The following is a 21,411-nucleotide window of genomic DNA, read 5'->3' as shown; positions in this document are numbered from 1 at the left end:
CAGCGCACAGTGGCTGCTGGACAAAGTCCCCCCCGAACCTCAGTCTCGATCCAGAGGGGTGGAGGCAACTATACGCCAGAGGTGCATGAACCGCCATGGGGATGACGTGAGTGAGGGACAGTGGCGGAGAGGTGACACCCAGTGAGGAAGGGCCTGGTGTCTGCAGCCCCAGGAGGTGTTGGGCACAGGACAGAGGGACCAGGAGCCAGGATGTCCTTTGGGTGCTGAGTCCACGCTGTCCCTCTGCCTGCTGGGGAGGCTTCACTGGGGTGGTGTCGTGACTGTAAAGCAGCCACTTCCTGACACACAGCACAGTCAGTCCTTCGGGGACAAGCCAGTGATGCCAGTTCCGTCACCTGGGAGCAGCTACCCCAGTGCCTGCAAGTGACAGGGTCAGGGGTGCAGAGAGGAGTGCCGAAGGGGTCAGCCCCCTGCCCAGCCCAGGGGAGGGAAGGGCAACATGTCGACTACACAGAGCCGGTCACCCTGCGGCCATCAGGACGGGCTTTCACTGCGGTGCAGGGAACACCTGCCACCTGGGACGGCAAACCTCCTAAGGAGACAGGTGTGCAGAGTCCTGCTGCATCTGTGATGGGGAGGACGGTCACAGCTCCCGTCACACCTTCGAAGCAGCCGGGGACACCACGCAGCCCGGTTCCCCACTTCATGGATACAGGAGGGAAGACGCGGAGTGCTTGAGCTTGACAGGTCACCCTCAGAACCTGGAAGCAGAGACGCACAGAGCCGTGCCTGCAGCCTGCTTGACCCCTCAGCTGTCTCCAGACTTTCCCATCCAGTCCCCCAGCCTCCAGGACTGGTTAGCTGTGGCCCCCACTGCAGTGCCGGGGAAGGGCCTTCAGGGGCCACCAGCCCAGCCACACGGCCTCTCGGGGAGCAGAAGCAGCCTCTTCTCTGAAACGGATCCCAGGAGCCTGCTGTCCTCCACCAGCCTCGGGGCCGCCCCCTCAAGCTCAGACTGCGCACTGCCCTGATGCTCTCTCTCCGGCCTGGAGCAGCTGGGTTCAAAGAGCTGGCTGTTTTATATTTGTGTCTATTTAGCGGGGCGAGGGGGAGGGGTCTTGGTTGTAAGAAACCAGCTCTGGGCTGTGGTCGGCTTCCCTGAGGCTCCTCCCCCAGGTCCTCGGCCTCTCCCACAGGCTGGGCTCTCTGAGCTGCCCCTCAGCGGTCGCCCCCCAGCACGGTCCTGGTCCCCCACCTGCCTGTGGCCCAGCGCGCGGCGAGGTAGACCCAGGACATCCCGCTAAACCGATGTGCAGACGAGAGCTTGGGAGAGACACCTGGAATAACCTCCCTGTAACTTGGCATTCAGGACTGGGCACAAAACTGGGCACAGAAGCAGCAAACAAAACGGTGCAGAAAGGAGACCCCTCATGGGCACACCCTTCCTCAACTGTGATGCCCACCCCAAGGACAGGAGAGTCCCCGGGGCCTCACCCCAGCCCGACACCACCCAGCACACGGAGGAGGTGGGGGAGGGGAACTCGGGGCAGCATGCCTGGGCGGCGTACACCTGGCGATAACCCCAGTTACACCCGAGCGGCTGCAGCTTCCCAGGGCAGGAGGAAGTAACTGCAGGGGTCTGGGGCATGACCCTAACACAACCTTGGGGAAAAAACATTTAATGCAAAATTTACCCATGAAAACGTACAGATAAATAAATAAGCTCAAAATGGCCAATGGAAAAAAAACCCCAAATGAAGTGTAACTGCCCATTTCTCTTCAGTCCCCGATATTTCCAAATACTGATGATAAAATACACAAATTAACTAGTAAGTAAAGAAGATACAGAACATCCAACAGAAAACCACCTCAAATAAAAATAAAACCAAGGACAAACCCTAATTATTTTATTTCTGTGTATCAAGACTACAAATAGCATTTAACACTTAATTTATTATTCAGATTAAGAAATTACACATTTGTTTCGATAACGGTCATTGTCTCAGAAGCATCGTTCAGTCCCCGCGTCTAAATGTGTATTGCTGATCTGGTCAACACAGGGGGCAGCCCGCAGCCCTGACAGGGACACACCCGCCAGGGGGAGGAGCCGTGTCGAGGTCCCACCCTGTCTCCGGAGACCCGGGTCGCCCACCAACAAGTCAGGTCCTGATAAAGTGCCCATCTTGCGGGAATCACAGCGCTCCTCCCCGGATGTGTGTCTAGGGACTGTCCCGTCTTCCTTCAAAGCAGCACCGTTGAGGGAGCGGGGGGTGCGGGAGGGTTGCGAGTCACCGACATCCGGGGAGAGGATGGCCGGCCCAGGGGCGAGGGTGGCGGGCCGCAGGGGGAAGGTGCAGCCGCCACTTTGGTTCAAGTGACTGGATCGATCTCAGTGTCTCTTCTCCCACGTTGCCATTCGCGGGAGGTCACACGCGTGCCGTGGGGGCTGGACAGAGACCCCTCTCCTGAAAGCTCCCCAGGCACAGAGTGCAGACAGGCGGCAAGGAATGAAGTACCCACCGCGTACACCCCAGTCATGGCATCCGGACCGCCAGGTCAAAGGTCAACAGAACACCCCAAATGAGCATGCCAGCCTCTCCGGGAGCCATGGCTTAAAAGCACAAGTAAAACACCATCACGTCTCTTCTCCAAACCTCCCCGCTTCGGGAAAAGGCAGCAGGAAAAATGCCTTCAGTGTGAACAGTCAGGCTTGTAAACAGTTCGGCCACACGGGAAGCCGTGGCCCCTGAGAGTCAGCCCCCACCTCCCAGACCCTGTGCCCCGCAGACCAGAGCCCGCCTGCCCCAGCAGCCGCGCCCAGGGGCCCTGCCCGGGCGCCCCGGCTCAGGAAGGCCTGGAACCCACCAGCAAAGCCAAAGCTGCATCTTTGGTTAATTCCGCTGAGTCACCACTAGTCTCCCAACTGCCCATCCCGGCAGTATTTCCACGTCAGCCGTGCGGCACCCAATGTTTGTTACTGAAAGTTATCTGAAAAGCAACGTCCACCTAAGTAAAGGACCATGACCTAAGTCATTTACAAACTGGAGGGGGTGACAGAGGGGGGCAGGGGAGCCGTGGGGGTGCAGCCTGAGCACGTCGGCCCGGGAGGAGCTACTCACGACGGAGGCGCGCAGCTTCTGGGCACGGGTGGGCCCGCCTGGGCCTGCTCAGCTCAGCTCGAAGCCGGCCGCGCACTCGATGGCGTAGAGCAGCTTGCTGCGCAGCAGGGACTCGTCATGGAACTCGGGGAGCTTCAGCAGGTTCATACAGGTGCTGGCCGTGGGCAGCCGCTCCAGGTCGGAGCCGCCGTGGTGGATGCAGAAGGCCGGGTACAGCTCCTGGAAGACAGCACCGGCCAGCACAGCCGTCAGCCCGCTTCTGGACAGCTGGGCACACGGCTTTGCCGCGGCGGCATTGAAAGGGGTGCACACCCGCATGACCCCGCATCCACAGAGGCACCCAGCAAGCAGCCTGCTAGCCAGGGCGGGGGAGCTGGAGAACATGCCGGGAGCCACATCCCTGCTCTGACAGGGACCCTGGCGAGCGTGGGCCACCCCACCCCGCCCTTGGGCTCCCCATTGCTGGGTTTAGCAGGCGCTCTCTGACTGGGCAGAGCTGGCCGAGCGCACAGCCATGCAGCGCGGGACAGAGACCGCGGGCTCTCCGGTCGGGCTCAGCTCTGCCAATCAGCACACGGGCAGGCGCTGCGGGCTGGACCCCAGGGTGCCGTCCAGCTCCAGTTCACAGGGCACCCCAAGTGTCTCACAAAATGGTCAGACAGGAGTCCAGAGAGAAAAGAGAGCGTCTGTTGTCTCTACCATTGTTCTCATTATCATTCAGCGCTCTGGGCACAGCGAGAGAACTGCTTTTCTCAGAGGCTTTAAATACAGTACAGCAGAAGCACCCAGGACCGGCTCTGTGACGGCGGGGTCGGTGAGCACAGTGACAGTGGTGTGACCGGGGAATGAGGTTGTGAAGTGGGCTTTGCAGTCAAATGCCACATGTTAGTGTTTCTTTCTAACACTAATGGATCCCCTACCTGGAGTCCGAAAGTACAAGAAAGGCACTCTGCCCACGCTCTGAGGCAGGGCGCCATCTCAGGCATGACTGAGTGGGCACAGGGGAACCTGCGTTAGTTCAGGGCGAGAGAAACCCGCACTTCATGGTGCGGCCTGATGGTGGCGTCACGGCTTCCTGTGGCACCTCAATGTTTTTTTTTTCCTGGAACAATCATGTTCATTGAACAAATGAAACTTTAATTAGCTCTAGCAGATGTCCTTCCTCCCCAACAACCCGGCACCGCGGCGTTTCCAGCTGACTACATGGGCGGCCTGCTGCCACAGGGCTGCAGGGGGAGCCAGGCTCTCCTCCGCTCGCGGTTCTGCCAGCCCTTCGCCGGCACCCTGCTCACTGAGCAGCATGCAGATTATGGTGACTTTTCCACATCTGAAGTCCAATTTGTGACAACTACAAAAACCTGTCAACACTCTTCAACTTCACATTTTATAGGTTTTGATTTTTATTTATTGATTTGAGAGAGAGATCGGTTGCTCCACTCTTGATGCACCATTGGTTGATGCTTGTGTGTGCCCTGACCGTGATCGAACCCGCAACCCTGGTGCACGGGGAGCTGCCCTGACCCACGGAGCACCCAGGCGGGGCCCCATGGAAAACATCTGTGGTCACTGGAAACAGCCTGAACGAGGGAGAGGGCCGCCCCAGAGCTGGCCTGCAGTCCTGACGTCAGAGGGGAGGCAGCCTGGGAGGTGGCCCGCCCCGCACGGTCTGTCTGTGCCCGCGTGCAAGTCCTCGAGCTGCACAGTTAGAGCTGTGCCACTACCCACAGGCCGTCCGGGCCTGCGGTGGCGCCACCGTACCCGAGTCCCTGCTGCCCTCGGCCCCAGGCAGCCACTGCCCCGCTTGTGTCTGGACACGGAACGATCACACGTGTCCCTTTCCTTCCCCGTGTGCGTGGTCTTCCACATGTGCGCAGTGGCGTGTGGGGCACTGTGTTCCTCTGCAGTCCTGGGTGGACCCGCTGGGTGGACACGGGGATCCTCAGTGCCTGGGACAGACATGCGGACGGTCCCCAGTCTGTGGCCTCGTGAGAAGTGCGACTCTGGCACCCCCAGGGGAGCCACGCTGCCATCCAATTCGGGTGTGTTCCCTCATGCCGAGTGAGGGTCAGGCTGACCTGCCTGCGCCCCATGGAGGTGCCGGCAACGCGGCGTCCAGCGGGAGCCAGGCTGGGACGTGGGCACTGTGGTGGGTGCCAGGACATCAGGTGTGTCTCTGGCCCACTGCCCCCGCCCCGTCCGGTGACTCCTGGCAGTTCTCTGGGCAGCTGAGGCTGCGGGGCCAGGACTGCGGTGTGGGAGCCAGCCTCGCTGCATGCCCCTCTTCAACGATTCGTCTGTGGTTATGGAGGGTGTTTGCATTTTAGGGAACCAGAAGGAACTCCAGTGCCTCCAATGACCCCCGAGGGGCACCGAAAAAGAGGCAGACAGAGTGATGGGGCCGGGGCGGCCAATGCAAACAATCGCTAACATCGGCTACAGCGCTCTCTGCCCAGTTCCGGCAAGTTCTGTGTAGGTTTGAAACGGTGCGCTGAGGCCAGGCAACCACACACACCTCAGTGAACCACCAAGAAACACGCACTTTTCTGTTCATACACCCTCCTCCCCGAACACACAACCCCGCTTTCGGCCCATGCTCCCCACAGTGCACGGCTGACTGGGTGTGCTTCCGGGAAGCACGGCCACAGGTGACTGCCGGGAGTGCAGGAGGGCCACAGACAGACCAGTCCCAGGGTGCGGACCCACCCAGTGGACCAGCCACCACACTGAGGCTGCAGTGCTGCCGACACGGCACAAATCAATGACCCTGGTGCCGCCGAGCCACAGCACACTCACGTCACCTGCTGGGACACACCGCGAACGCCCCCCCCCCCCCCCCCCCCCCCGCCACAGAGCCCACGGGCTGTCCCACCGCCTCCCCCCGGGGCTTTCAGAGCGAACGCACAGGGGCTGTACCTTAAATCCCAAGAGCGGGGGCCGGGAGCAGCTGGTGACGAACTTGAGCAGCTTCCGCTTCTCCTCATCCGTGAACCCCTCCACGACGCGCCAGAAGACCCGGATCACGGGGTGGTCGGCAGAGTAGCCCCCTGACAGAACGAGCATGCCTCCGTCAGCACAGGCCACGTGCAGAGGCCGCCTCTCCCAGCACCTCTCACTGTCCCTGGGGGCGGCGCGCAAGCTCCGAGGGGACAGAGCCTTCACTGGGGGCAGAACGGGGAGTGCTCCACAGCACAAGAGGCTGCCAGGGTCTGGGCCTCAGGCGCCGCGCTGGAGCTCAGGGCGACCCAAGGGGCAGTGCCCGAGCAGCGGGAGGTGCAGGAAGGTCCCGAACCTAACGGCGGGCAGACTGGGGACCTCCGTCTGGACAGCCACTTATCCTGCCCACCCGGCTCAGTGTCTCCGTCCTAGCTGGTCCCGACCGTGGCTGACGATTAGACCACTATTCCAAAGTGTAACATCTGCTACTTACAGCTTTTAATCTGCTTAAGTGCTTCCTAAAACTGAAATAATTGCCTTATATTGTTCTCTCATTGTTAATACACTACAAAAATAACATCAATAAAATATCTTAAGTGCATTAATTGGCACCAAAATGAATATGATAATATTTTAAAACTATTTACTGGAATAGCTAAGATCATTAAAGGCATGAGCTTTCTGTGCAGACGGGGAATGCAAACAACCCAAGACAATTTCTTGGCAAAGGAAAGGCTGGACTGATTTCATTTTTCTACACTTACGACTTGATAGTGGGGACAGTGTGACCTTAGACCATTTGCCTTTGCATAAACACCAGAGTTCAAGTTTAGAGCAATATGAATTAATTACAGAAAGGGCAAACACATGGGCACGCACACACTCACATACATGTGTATTTAATGAATAAACGATTTTAGCAAATTCACGGAGCTTGCAAGCTCCGGAGCATGCACGGAGATGCAGTTTTGGGACATCTCTGTTCCCTCAGCAAACCCCGTGCCTGCCGTCCGCCCGAGCAGACACCTCACCCCCACGGAGCCCCCGTTTGCAAGCTGGGAGACTCCCACGCTGTCCTGGGTCCCGAAACCTCGTCGGAGTCCCCAAGGAGGGCGGGCTGGGAAACAGTGCCCACAGCACAGAGGGCAGGAGGATGGTTCCCGTTGTTTAAAAACTGCGGTAATGGAAATTACGACCCACCACTGATGCTGTTGCTAAGTGGCATTGGCCATACAGGCCGTGTGGGGTGGTCCCTGCTGTTTCCAACCAGCAGCCCCCTCCCCAGCCATAGGTCACTCAGGGGCTGAGTCCTACAGTCCATGTCCTTCCATGTGTGCCAGGCCCATGTCCCTCTACAGGATGGTGCCAGGGCTCGCCTTGCTGTCACGTGTGTGTGAGCCTCACTTCTCCCAGCCACGCAGACCACACTCGCCCACCTGCTCCCTCACAGGCAGGTGTTTGGGCCGGGTTGGCCCCTGCCTCCTGCGAGCACCCCGGGTGGGTCCTTGCTCCGCACCCTGTGTTGGGCTGGCTCACCAGGCAGCGCTGTGCTCAGACCTCCAGGAGCTACCAAACCACCTTCCACAGCGGCTGCTTTACATCCCCAGCAGCAAAGACCGGGGCTTGTTCCCCCTCGTCTTCACCAACCTGTTACTTCCCGTGTGTGTGTGTGTGTGGGGGGGGGGGGGTTAAGTGTTTTCTCTCCCAACCTGCGGCTTGTCCTGTCATTTCCTCAATGGTAACTTTGGAAGCCCAAGGCCTTTAATGTTGAGGAAGGCCAATTTTCCATCAGTGTCTCTTTTCTGGATCACACGTTCGGGCAGAACTCTGCCTAATCCAAAAGCCACGAAGGTTTGCTTGTCCGTGCCACAGTAGAAGCCTCCCCCCCAGGCCCGCGACCCTGTGCAAGGCCCACACTCACGCTTCTCTCTGGGTCTCGCCCCAGCAGCAGCACCCGGTCGAAGAGCCGGTGGGCGCGACAGAAGGGTTCAATTCTGAACTCCCAACGACGTCCCACCCACCGACAACCGACTGTCCCCGCGCCCACACTGCCGTGTCCTGGTCACCGCGGCCTCACGGCGCACTCCAGGCAGAGCCTGAGCCCTTCAGCTCTGTCCCATCGAACCGTTGTGGCTACTTTAGGTCCTCCACATTTCCAGATAAAATTTAAAGCCAGCCCATTGATTTCCAATCAGCCTGCTGATCTTTGGATAAGGGTCACGTCACCGATACGGAGTCTCCCGGTCCATGGAAACAGACCGTCACTCCACCCATCCACGCTTCCTTCACGCTGCGTGCAAGTCCTGCACTCACTTCGCTGAACTTGTACTTTATTCTTTTTGACGCTGCTTTGAATAAAAGCGTTTTATTGACGCCATTCTTCACTTCCGTACAGAAACAGGGCTGGTTCCTGGACACTGCCCTATGGTGCAATCTGCTACGACTGTTTATCAGTTCTAGCATGTTTCTTCTCTTTCTGCTCACGTCGTCTATGAAAACTTTTACTTCTTCCACTGTTCCTTGTTCGAGCGGGACACCCCGCGCCCCGCACCCCCCGCCTTCCTGCCCGTGTCACCTCACTGTACCAGCTGGAGCCTCCGTGCAGTGCTGGGTAGGACCACAAAACAAGCCCCTTCGCCTCGGCAGAGAGCACAGGGACCTCCGCTGGTCAGTGTGCCCCCGGCTGTGAACTCCTCGGGACATCCTGCGTCCGCTTCAGGAAGACCCTTCTGCCCTGGTTTCCTGAGAAGCATCACCCTGCACAGGCAGGAGAGGCTCCTGGCCCGGAAGAAGCGACGGTGCTTCCCTTTCCTTCATGGCTACTGGGATGGTCGCACGGGCTTTGTCCTCTCCGCCTCCAGTGCTGAGCTCCGCCCCAGTGCGCTTTCACGCGGGCCGTGCGACCTGATGTTCTCGCAGCAAGCACGCCTTGATATACCGATTGTTATGTGTTGCTACTTCATTTAATGTTTTCAGCTTTGCCTGTGTTCACGAGGGATAGTAATCTATAATTTCCTCTCCTGTTACTTTTTTCTGCCTTTGACATCAGGCTAACATACTGATTTTTGAGGAGAGGAGCCCTCTCCTCACTCAGCCACAGCTGGGCGTCCTGCACAGGATACACCTTTCTGACTTACATACTAAAAGAAATATGCATTTGCCCTGGCTGGTGTGACTCAATGCATTGAGAGCTGGCCTGCGAACCAAAGGGTCGCCAGTTCGATTCCCGGTCAGGGCCCGTGCCCGGGCTGCGGGTTCTGTCCCCTGTCAGGGTGCATATGCTCGACATCTCTCTCTCACATCGAGGCTGCTCTCCCTACTGCCCCACAAAAATCAACAAACATGACCTCAGGGGAGGATTAAAAAAACAAGTACAATGAAGAAAAATGAAGAAAAAAAATTGCCTGTTATTTCATTAATTGTGAACGATTACTACCACTTTCTAAAACTGAAATGGATTTTAAATATCCTTGGTTTTAAAAAGTAAATTATGCACTATGTATACTATTCACACAACAGAGAAAGAGAGACAAAATTTTAAGCAATATGTGTTTATTTTTGGAGAGAGGGGAAGGGAGGGAGAAAGAGAGGGATAGAAACATCAGTGTGTGGTTGCCTCTCACACGCCCCCCACTGGGGACCCAGCCCGCAACCCAGGCCTGTGCCCTGACGGGGAATCGAACTGGTGACCTCTGTTTGCAGGTCAGTGCTCAATCCACTGAGACACGCCAGCCAAGGCAGAAAAACACAATTTTAAACAAGCAAAACTGACTTGTAATCTCAGGACCACTTACCAACTTTGCTTTTATCTTGTTCATGTTCCCTTTCACATTCAGACATGGGTCACATGACACCGTCAGCTGGTTCAGTTAAGACCGTGCTTTAAATTCTCTGACACAGGAAACACTCGGGAATGCCCACGCGCACAATGCAGACAGAGCCAGTGGCCAACACTGGGACGACTCCCACAGCACACACTGAGGACTCTGCACAGGCTTCTACGGAAGAGCAAGGAGACTGGAAGGGTGAACACACCCTCGCCTCCATTCAAAGATCTGCACAGTTTCCTGTGAGCCACATTCATTTTAATTTCACCCCAGAAATGTTCAAATTCTGTAGCAAGTAATTTAACTTCTGGGCTTCTCTCATTAAAAAAAAAAGACTTTAGCTCTGGCTGGTGTGGCTCAGCGGACTGAGCGCCGGCCTGCAAACCAAAGGGTCACTGGTTTGATTCCCAGTCAGGGCATATACCAGGGTTGCAGGCCGGGTCCCCAGTAGGAGGCATGTGAGAGGCACTCACACACTGATTCTCTCCCTCTCTTTCTCCCTCCCTTCCCCTCTCTCTAAAAATAAAAGACTTAACGCATAGGCAGAAATATAAGTAAAGTTGTTTGTTATGGTGGAAAGTTAAATCGCATACATCTACTTAATCTCAGAAATTAATTGCAAGGAGAGTCACAGCGGGGAAACACTTTAAGCTCCCAACGCTCAGCAAACAGAAGCTGCACTCCCCGCTGCACAGCCCCACGTGCTGCACGAAGGCACAGACCAGACTGGGACTGGAGAGCGGGCAAGGACGGCGGGCCGAGACACCAGTGGCTGCTACAGGGTCTGTTTCTCTTTTTCTTTTCATTGTTCCAATAAGCACCAGGAGGGTCGTGTAAAAACTCACAACACCCAGAAGGTGCACTAACTGCAACTCCGAACACTCCCGTCACGGTATCAGTTTGTTACTTCTCTGACCGCTGACGGTGCTGAGCATCTCTACATGTGCTGATTGGCCATTTGTGCAGCTTTGGCTTTTCATTTTCTTGAAAAACAAACACATTTAAGCTTAAAAGTGATCAAAAAATAAAGATTTCAACGAGGCCCAATTTTTAGGGTTTTTTTTTCTTTCAGTTTTTCTCTTGTTAGTGGACTTTTGGGGGGCTGGCACTGCTTTTGGAAGTGAAAGCCTGGAAGCAGCCCACTGCGCACAGGCAGAGGAAGACCCCACAGGACGCACAGCAGCTGTATCTGTGCGTAAACACACATGGGCACTGAGAGGAGTCGGGACTCACGGCGGGGGGTGGGGGTGGAGGTGGAGGGGCAGTAGATGGGACCAGGAACAGGACTATGGCTATGGCCTCGCTATAGTTTTAAAAACAGTGTCGTTTTTTTAGTCCTCACTCGAGGCCGTGTTTTCGTTGCTCTTAGAGAAAGGGAGAGAGGAGGGGAGAGAAAAACTGATGCGAGAGGGAGGTGCTGACTGGCTGCTGCCCAGACTCGCCTGGACCGGGAATCAAACCCGCAACCCTCACTGCAGTCTTTGAACCCACAGGGTTAAAAATGCGTCATCTACGTAAGGATGGGTATTGGTAACGTGTTCAGGAAGAAGGAGCGCACAGTGGTAACATACCTGAGTAGTTGGTGAAGGATTTCAGGTCCTCCAGACTAATGGGCACCTGTGCCCCAGAAATCAGCACCTGAAAAAAACCCAATTTGTGGAACCGGAGGCAGGGGTGAGGGAGCCGTGTCATGCCACAACGGCACCCCTGGGCAAGGTGGGCCGCAGACCTGGATCTCCTGCTGGTCGAACATGCGCAGCCACTCAAGGTTGACCACATTGGCGAGGCCCTGGCGGAAGGCCAGGCAGTGCTGGCGAATCTGCCGGTTCAGCCTGTAGTCAGCCACCAGGTGGATGTACGCGATGCGATTCGCGCTGGTGACGGGGATGTCTTTCCCACCGGACTTTAGCTCGACTACCTGTGAACGTTAAAACAAGGGTCTTAAAATCCTCAAAGCAGGATCACAGGATGAGAGCCAGGAAGGATCATCTTCTGGGAGCTGGGCAGTGCTGCTTTGCAAAGGAGAGCACAAGCATGAGCAACGAGCAGTGCCCTGGGCGTGCCCGGCCTTGTGGGCCTGTGTTCCCAGGGCCAAGCAGCTCAGCCCTCCTCACAGGCACTGACCGCCCTTCTCTCCCCACAGTATGAAGGGACCGTGGCAACGTCACCATGGCCCTTCCGTTTACAACATCGGAAACCATGAAGGGCCAAGCTCTGAACCAAATGACCCCTGAAGTCAGAGGGGGAAATGCATTCCGGGGACAGCACAGCTCCAGGACCGAGGTGGCATGAGGACTTGCGCCGGCGTCTCCCCCACTTCTCCTGCCATCAGTAAAAGGTGATATGTGATGATGTAAGCGCCTACCAGTGAAGCGGGCTGACAAACCACGGACAACTGTAAACAGCTAAGCCTGATTTCAAGAGTGCACTTTTAAGCTCCTTGTTCACGGGCACCTAAAAGAAATGCCTCCTCCACGCAAACGACGCCGTCCACACCGAGGAGGAGACAGAGACAACCCATCCAAACCGAGTACAGACGCCGCGGAGTGACGGCAGTGGGCTGGGGACCGGGCAGCCTGCACCCGCGGAGTGGGCGGTGAGCTTCTGCAGTAAAAACACGGGGAGGCTCTGATTGTGGGGGGCAGGCACCTACGGTTCTCCTGGAAACAAAGACACCCCCCCCCAGGGTGATGGCTTCACCCTATCTCCCCACTTCATTGAGAGGTGGCTCTAAAACCCACTGGAGAGTGTCCCTCAGTCACTGCATGCCTGCCAACACCACGGCTCTCCAGCCTCACCACGTGACTCGGCGTTATCCCTTGCTGGGTGACGCTGCCCTTTCACTGGTGCCTGTCCTCGGTGTTGAACCACTGTCTGCACTCTGGGGAGGGGCTCTGCCCCCCAACACCCCTACCCCCGCCCTGTGGCCACTCCCCTGACAGGCCATCCTTCACCAGCTGGCTTGGGCTCCATTTCCACAGATGAAACTCGGGGCAGCCCCCGTAAGTGGATTAAGGGCAGGTAACAAAGGCTGATGTTCCCTGTGACTCGGAGACAAAGGGCCTGTCAGGCAATCAGTTGCGACCAAAGGGTCCCCCTCCCCCCACCAGACAGCAGCAACATTTCTAGAACCCGAACGTGGCCACACTTTGGCCTTCACACTCCTCTCAGGCTACACACACCTAAACCACCACATGGGTTTAAAACCATGTCAAACCAGTCCCCAGGGCACCCCTGCACCTGTACGCACGGACCAGAGCAGCTTCACCTACAGCTGGCCAGGCCCCTTCCAGATGCATGGTCCGGAGCAGCTCCGTTCCCCGCACCTGAGCAGGGGCCTCTGGCTGGCCCCAGATCACAGAGCGCAGGGCAGGACTTCCACCATGGTCTCCCGCCTGCAGGCTGAGTCCGGTCTGCATGGCGCACAGTGATGTGCAGCCCTTCTCAAACCGGTGCACGCCGACCAGCAGGGGCCGGAGCTTCTCGTTCTTTTCCCAGCGGGCCGGCAAACGGCCACACTGGCTGTACTGAAGACATCAGACTTGAAAGCAAACCCACTGTTTTAAAAGGGAAGATTAACTAACAGGACCTGCCAACACAATGAAGTATTTCCATATTACAGACCCTGAACTCATGGAATTTTATAAATTTAAAGACCTGTGTAGAGGACTATGGTTTTGTATCTATTTCTCCATAAATCTCTAAGATCTCCCCCAAATTAGATGCCTCACCAGGGACTTTTTTTAATTTGCCCCATCAGGCCGGCTAGTCTAATTATCCTTACACAGCGCCCTCTGCAGGCCCATTGCTGGGGGACCTGCGGGGAGCGACAAGGACACTGGACACCGTGCTGCTGTGCTCAGCGGTCTCGGTGCTGTCAGGGCGTCCGCACCGCCGTCTGCCCATTGCCGTCTGCCCCCGTGAGCCAGGCCTCGGTCCCCCCTCTGGAAGCCAGCTGCATGGAGTCCCCAGGGTGCTGGGGGGCATAACCCCCTACCTTCCCACCATCTGCCTGCACACTGCTGAAAATTCAGCTCTGTGGTATGGGAGAAAACAAAATAAAATCAACTAAGTTGCAACCAGATGAAAAACGGTTCTGTCTTCCTCGTCTTTACTCTGCCTTACACTGCTGGGGTCAGTCGCCCAGAGCGCCTCCATGGCTGTGCAGGGGGTGGGGAGGCCCGGAGGCAGCACCAGCTAGCTGTTCCTGCTTAGGATTCAACCCAGACTTGCGTCTGAAAGAAGCGGCTTCGAAGGCTAAAACACAGATGGAAAATCCAGGTCCAGGTCCGACAAAGGTGGCTATGTCTCTAGGACGCACAGGTCTGCGGGACAGGGGCCGCGCAGGCTCTGGGGTCGAGGGAAGCCGCCAGTCAGAAGGCACGCAGCCTTGCCACTTCCCAGAGGTGCTCTCAGCAGCAAGGCACAGAGCGCAGGGGCCCCCAGCTCGACACACACTCTCACCACAGGGACGGCTACTCCCTGAGGCAGAGCCAGGCAGAGAACAGGACACGAGTGTGACAGGGTGTGGGGAAACATGGCCCCGTGCCTGGCCGGTGGGACTGGGAGATGCATGTGGGCAGTGGGAAGGGTCCTCGGAAAGAGGGTGAGCCGCCATGTGACCAGCTCGTCTAGGAGTCTCCCCCAGAGGGCTGCCAGCAGGGATGGAGAAGGTGCTCCTGCAGCAGCGCCCACGGCTCCCAGGACAACACTAATGACCACAGATGGATGAGAAAGCCACGTGGCCTGTACATGCAGGGACGCAGCACTCAGCCCCCAAAAGGAGCAACCTCTGCTGCCCCGACAGCACGGGCGAGTTCAAGACACTGCCCCACAAGATGCAGTTTAAGTAAAGGTGACAAGGGTGTCGCGGTGTCTGACTCCTGTACCCACCTGGCCCAGGCCCTGCCCGCCCCAGCCTCCTGAGCCCAAGGCCAGCCTGCTGGGACAGCAGCTCGCTGCTCCCTCGCTGCTCGCTTCCTGCCAGGTCTGAAAGGCACCCATGGAGGCTGCAGCTCCCCGAACCAGCTGTGGGACGGAATGCCAGCCTTCCCGAGCACAGGGTCGGCCTTCCTAGAGCCCCAGACCTGCCGTGCTCCACAGGCCACAGCTGAAGCCCACCTGTGCCTCCCTGGGCAGCCCCCTGGGCTGTGCACTCCACCAGGCTGTGTGTCTCACCCCACAGGCGCCTGCCTCTCCTGGGGGTACATGCGTGCTCTGCTGTGCCCCTCCCGGCTTGGCACCGTGGCCGGCACAGCGAGTGGGTAGATGTCCCGAGAATCAAGGAGACGAAGGCTCAGTCTGGTGGCTGTAGGTGAGGGACAGGAAAACAACCCAAATGGCACTGACCCCAGCTTGCCGCACGTGATTCACCCGGGGAGGGCTGGGAGGGCCCTGGGTGTGGTGCCTTTCCACGGTGAGCCCACTGACCTCGAAGCCTACTCGATACACGGTGACTCTGCAGTGGGCAAAGCCGCTGGCCTGGGAAAGCTGGGTCAGAACCCGAGGGAGACAAAAACTTGGGAGAAACAAGCGCAAGGTCGAAAGATAACTGTGTGTAACAAAAACCCAACTACCAAGTTGAGAAGACTGTTGAGTGATGTGAGAATGCTGGAGACGCCTCTTCCCAGCTGGCCCCTTTACAACCTGACAGAACGAGGCACCAGGACCCCTGTGGCGGGGAAGGCCCCCCAACAATGGGAGTCCTACGCAGGCGTGCGGACACCCCGCCCCCGGGCCACACCTGCGCCTCCCCGAGGTCGTTGTTCACCACGGTGAAGTTCAGCCCCAGCTCCTCCACGTCGCCCTCATAGCTCTTGAGGAACAGGAGGTTCCGGTACACTTCCGGGTCCAAGGACGCCAGGTGGTGGATGTCCACGTCGGCGCTGGTGCCCAGCAGCTTGGACAGGAAGAAGCCTGCGAAGGGCAGCTCCACCAGCATGTTCTCGTAGAGAGCCTGCAACAGAACAGGGGCTGGCGGTCAGCAGCTCCCAGACTTGAGGAGAATAAAGGTGTGCGTGCTCCCTGTAGGGTGACAGGACCCCAGGGCGGCGCCAGCCTTCCTCTGCATCAGAGACCAGGGTGCTGGCGCGAGGACTCAGTGGGCATTGGGTTCGCCACCTGCCAGGCTACAGGCGCAGCGGTTGGGGCATGCGTTCGGTGCATCGAAGATTCTACACCAGACTATCAAGGAGTTTTAGGGCTGAAACCACAGAATGTTAATACCAATGGACATTTTTAAAAAGATTCTGTTTATTTTTAGAGAGGAGAAGAGAAGGAGAAAGAGAGGGAGAGAAACATCAGTGTGTGATTGCCTCTCACGTGCTCCCCACTGGGGACCCAGCCCGCAACCCAGATATGTGCCCTGACTGGGAATTGAACCGGCGACCCTTTGGTTTGCCGGCTGGCGCTCAATCCACTGAAACACACCAGCCAGGTCCCAGTGGGGATTTTTAAGAGCCAAACCGTTACCCCGACCAGTGTGGCTCAGTGGGTCCCGCCACATGAAAAGTCACGGGTTTGATATCCAATCAGGGCACAGGCCTGGGTTGCCAGTTCAGTTCCCAGTCAGGGCACGTTCGAGACCAAATGATGTTTCTCCCCCTTTCTCCCACCTTTCCCCTCTCTCTAAAAATAAATAAAATCTTAAAAAAAAAAAAAAAAAAAGAGCCAAACCCTCCACGCTGCAACAGAGGCTGGCAAGCCTTTCCTGCAAATGGCTTTGCGGCTGGCCTGGTCTCCAGGTGCTGCTGTCGCCACGCACCACAAATTGAGGGGCTTAAGCAACAGAAATGTGCTGTCTCACAGCCTGGAAGCCACAGGGCCACAGCCATGGCGTGTGCCGGCCACACTCGTCCCTAAGGCTCAGGGACGGACCCCTCCGGCCCCTTCCCGCGTGCCCCGTGAACCAGGCCTGGGACTGCTCCCTCCGGCCTGTGGCTGTCCCGTGTCTGAGCCTGTCCTCCTACAGCAACACTGACACTGCACTCAGGGACCCTTGGGGACCCAGCACGACCTCACCTGCATGTGACTACATGGTGAACACTGTTCTTTCCAAGCAAGGCCACCTTCACAGGTACAGGGTGTGAGGACTTGAGCTTTCTTGGGGGTGGCACAATCCCACCATCTCGGACCCCCCACCCGACTGTGCCTTTGGAGGATGAGAGAGGGAGGCTGTGGCCAGCGCTGTGCACCACTGACTTCCGACAGAAGCAGCACTGCTCCCTACGCTTGTCTGTCAGCCACGGGGGAGGGGCACTCACAGCACACTGAGCCCTCGCCCTGCTTTACAATGAAGCAGCCGGGCCCTGGAGCTCGGGGGGCACTTGTCCTGACATTATGAGTTAGTAGGTGGCAAACTGGTAGCAAGCCCCACATCCCTGATGCCAGACCAATGACGTTCTCCCTCGAGTCCCTGTGTGCCGCCACGCTGAAGGGCCTCAGAGGGCAGTTACTTCTGTGTTTATTTGCAGTCACATACGAGTCACACAGGGGAAAGCACGCTGCTGTAAAGCCTGGCCGGAGGAACTGCAGCACCTGCCCTGACCGCAGCTGGGAGATGACCCTCCTCCAATCAGGGAGCAGAACATCGGCACGCACCCCGCACCCCGGACCCTCACCCCATGCTGCCGCCACCTCGAGGATGTCTCAACGGCTACAGAACCTGCACGACGGTTATGCAGGCCTCACCCCCCCTTCGCACCTGACCTCCCACTGCACACCCTTCTTGAGACTCGCCCAGGCTGCTGTCTGCTCATGAATGCACCTGTGCAGCGTCTGTGCATGCTCCCCGTGTTTGGCTACGGTGCGTAAGCCCTGTGGAGGCCCCTGCGAGCCTTTCTGGGGGCCTGCGCCTCCCCCCGTCTCGTTGGTGGGCACCGAGAGAGGCTGTGTGGACGGGGAAGTACTGGCTTGCAGGCCTGCTTCCCAGAACGAAGTGACTGTGTCCCCACGACCGCCACTCGGGTGGGTGGCACCTGGCCCACCCTCGCCGGGGACACAGTGCTGTCGCTGCGCCTGGTCTCACGTGTCCCGGTGGGGGCAGTGACTTCGTCGCCCCGACAACCAGAGTGCGAGGCAGCATTCCGTGTGGAATCCCTGTGCCACCTCTGGCACAGGTGAGGGCCAGCGGCTGCGGGCTGCGACCACGAGCCAGCCTGCGCCCAAGCGGCAGACACACCCGTCTCCTCACCTCATGGAGGACCAGAGAGGGCCACCACAAAGCTTTCTGGTCAGAGACGTGCTGCTGAAGACAGCAGCTCCCCTCCTGAGGGCCTGCCGGGCATAGGGCAGGGTGTCAAGGACGCACTCGGCACCTGCTGCCTGACTGCTGCCTGCCGCCACGCTGTCCGGGTTCCTGCTCGGGCCCTTCTGGTGAGGACGCCCCCACCTCCCGGGCAAGAGGAGCAGTGGTGTGGCCCTGCCCCAAGGGGTCAACAGCAGCTGCAGGCATAGTCCCGAGTTCAGTGGTTACAGACCCTCTGTCTGGGGGACAGCCTGTAACCCTTGGCCAAGATGGAGTGACCTCAGAAGGACAGTGGGCAGGGTGGTGAGGGCTGGGTGGGCCCCACCTCAGAAAGGCCTGGGGGAGGCCTGCTGGGGGAGGTGTGTGTTGACACAGGCACACCCCGAGGCTGCAGCACTGCACCGGGACCCCACATGCAGAACCGGCATGTACTCTGAGGGCCCCCAGCCAGGGAACGGTGCCGCCCTCAGATGTCACTCTTCCCAGTTGGCGTGTGCCCCAGGGCTCAGCAAGATGGGTGTGTGAGAGCCAGGAATGAGCGCTGGGCTCAGCCCCTCCCAAGCCCAGCGGAAAAGCAGCTCAGCTGACCCCAGCAGACACCACGGCGCAAGCGAGCAACTGCTCCAGGTGGGCAGTTGGGAAGTCACACACTCGAGAGTGTGCCCGTCGCCTGCACCCCCAAGGGAGCTCACAGGCATGCCAGCCCACGTTTCTGTCTCACCACCAGTGGGCCCACAGGCAGTGCCAATGGGCGGGTCATGTCTCCCCGAGAGTGACGCCCAGGGGGCACTGGCGTCTCGCTTTAGGAAGGCTGCATGGCCACAGAGCCCAGAGCTCCTGTCAAATGCGGACTCCGCCACATCCCCGCCAGCCGATGCCTCAGGGACACGGAAACCACTTGCTTTTATTTCTGATCTGAAGACTAATGTTGACCTGATTACTTTTAAAAAGTTGGCAGATAAGTCCCTCTTCCCGAGGGATGGGGTAACGCCGTGGCTCCTGGCACCGTGTAGGGCAGCTGGGCTGAGGTGAGGCCGCAGGCCGCAGGGTCCCAGTGGCCGGGATGCCGGCCCCGCAGCCTCGGGTGAATGACGCTGGAGCCATGGAGGACACTCGCAGACGGGCAGGCGTGCAGGACGGCCTCCCTGTGCCACGGACCGCCGCGTTGGACAGTCAGTGCCTGCGGCCACTGTCTGTCAGGTCCACATTGGTGACAACAAACCAGTGAAACTGGCTAACCCGGCCTGAGCTACCTGCATTTTAAACAGAGCCTCACTGTGACTCACAAAGTGTAAACGCAAAGGTGCAATTTTTTACGGAAGGCAGCTTTCACCCTCCGGAGCATTTATGTACGAGGACTAATAAATGACAGCACTAAAACCCATGACTGCATCAGCTAAATGGATTATAAATTAAATTTCCATAATGTATGCAACCGAGATACAAATGTCAGCATAAATCAAGGTATTTTCTAAACACAGGTTAATTATACAACTTCAAAAACTGCCTATTTTTTATGCAAAATAATCCACTTAGCATTTTTCATCTTGGCCAGCTGACCAGCTGGTTCCCGAGCCGCATCAATTACTGCCTGTCTCAGCCAGCGGCCGCAGGTATGTGGAAAAACCTGTGAGGGATTTTTCAACTGCCCGTGTTTTATGAGTGTTTATAGGTGGAAATTGTGCCAAAATGATCTGAAATAAAAAGGATTAATTATCCTAGGAGCCTTTCAACGTGAGTGAGTGCAGCCGAGCGCAACGACCGCAGGCTGCGGCACCGTCGGGAGGGCAGATGCGGACCGTGCTGTGGCCACTCTGTGCTGCCCAGCAGCGCCAGTAATTTACTATATTAAGAATCGATAAAAAAAAATAATGCTTTTCAAATGCATCTTTATCAATCTTCAGGTGGCTGCAAAGTGAACATTTATAACTTCATCTGAAAACTGTATTAGCAATATTTTTTTTAGAGGCCCCTGATTGAGCAAGAAGAAAACTTTCCTTTGGTCCCTGCTCACCTCCGAGTTTCAAAGGTGAACGGGAACGCAGAGCAGGGAGGTGCGCTGACAGCAGTGTGCTGCTGAGCGCAGGGGCTGTGCTTGGTGCGGCTGCTGACCCCTGCGTGCGGGCTCCCAAGGGGCGGCAGGCCCACCCAACCTCTACACACCACACGTGGTGCCCACCCGTGGGCCAGGGACTACTTCATACCCTGGAATCCTGTGCCTGTGATTCCTTTTCAAAACCACGTTTACTCCCTCTCTTCTGGGAAATCTTGTGATGAAAACCACCTGTGTGTCTGCACTCGTCACAAATCCGTGGCTTCGCAATCTGGCTCCAGTAACCACCCCCGCCACGGTTCATCCCTTCAGCCCCACCTGCACAGGCCTGGGCCTTTTCTGTGCTCCGACCCAGGAGCACAGCTCAGGTCCCTGCGGAGTGAGCCCAGAGAGCAGGGCCCTCAGCCTCGGGATCAGGACCCACTCGCATGGCCCTAGCCAGGCAGCTCAGTGCGTCAGAGAGACACCCTGAGGCACCAACACTGCGGGTTTGATCCCTGGTCAGGACACATACAAGACCCAGCCAATGGCGCGTCAATAAGCGGAACGACGACAGATCAGTGCTTCTCTGTCTCTCAAATTACAAAAAGGTACTACATCCCACTCATGGCCCTCCTAGACCAGCGACCCTGACATCCACCACAAACTCGCCCTGCCCGCTCTGGAACCGGTGAACACGGAGTCCGGCTCCCTCCTCACAGCCTCGGGCCCGGGTGGTCTGGTGCTCTCTGAGCAAGCTGCGGTCTGCTCCAGTCAGCACCCACACACACACATCCTCCTGTCTGCCAGGACACTCCTGGGGGCACAGGCAGAGGGATGGCCTGAGACGCACCAGAGACTTGTTCTGGCAGCTCTGGCCTCCACACTCCTCAACGCCGCCATCCCTGCGGGCCCTTCTCAGTCCTGTCTGCCTGACCCTATTCACTGCCCCGTCTCCCGCGAAGCACTTTCCTGGGCCTCTCCCCACCTTTCTCGCAGTGCCGACATGCTCCCAACCCCAGGACGTGGGATGGCCGGGACAGCCCCTCAGCTGGTTGGCAGCAGCCTGTGCTCCCTGGGTGACACCGCCCAGGGCCAGGCCCTCAGTGCTCAGCCCAGACCCGCCCCGCACTGGGGGCTTGGCCTCAAGCTCCACCCAGACCCCCTGCAGGCATGTCTGACAGGAGCTCTGACGGGGCACCAGACAGATCATCAGCCCTCCCCAAGTGCACCCTCAGCCAGTGGCACCCCATCCTCCTCATTCTCACAGCAAAACCCAGACAGTCCCCCTCA

General features: G+C 57.8%; 1 protein-coding gene across 2 annotated transcripts in view; it reads right to left on the bottom strand.

Annotated features, from left to right (window-relative positions):
• Positions 1 to 1,841: 1,841 nt before the first annotated feature.
• The window catches only part of UBE3C (ubiquitin protein ligase E3C), a 79,844-nt gene continuing 60,274 nt past the window's right edge, over positions 1,842 to 21,411 (bottom strand). For both annotated transcript variants that reach the window (XM_024564552.4, XM_024564553.4), the window contains 5 exons: positions 15,585 to 15,797; positions 11,571 to 11,759; positions 11,413 to 11,479; positions 5,994 to 6,124; positions 1,842 to 3,299 (listed from right to left, as the gene is read on the bottom strand). In XM_024564552.4, coding sequence (XP_024420320.1) covers positions 3,129 to 3,299; positions 5,994 to 6,124; positions 11,413 to 11,479; positions 11,571 to 11,759; positions 15,585 to 15,797 — 771 coding nt within the window. In that variant the 3' untranslated portion in view covers positions 1,842 to 3,128. The remainder of the gene's footprint in view (positions 3,300 to 5,993; positions 6,125 to 11,412; positions 11,480 to 11,570; positions 11,760 to 15,584; positions 15,798 to 21,411) is intronic.

This window comes from Desmodus rotundus, chromosome 6, assembly GCF_022682495.2.
Source record: "Desmodus rotundus isolate HL8 chromosome 6, HLdesRot8A.1, whole genome shotgun sequence".
In the NCBI taxonomy this organism is placed as follows: Eukaryota; Metazoa; Chordata; class Mammalia; order Chiroptera; family Phyllostomidae; genus Desmodus; species Desmodus rotundus.
This window is presented reverse-complemented; position numbering and strand designations above follow the sequence as displayed.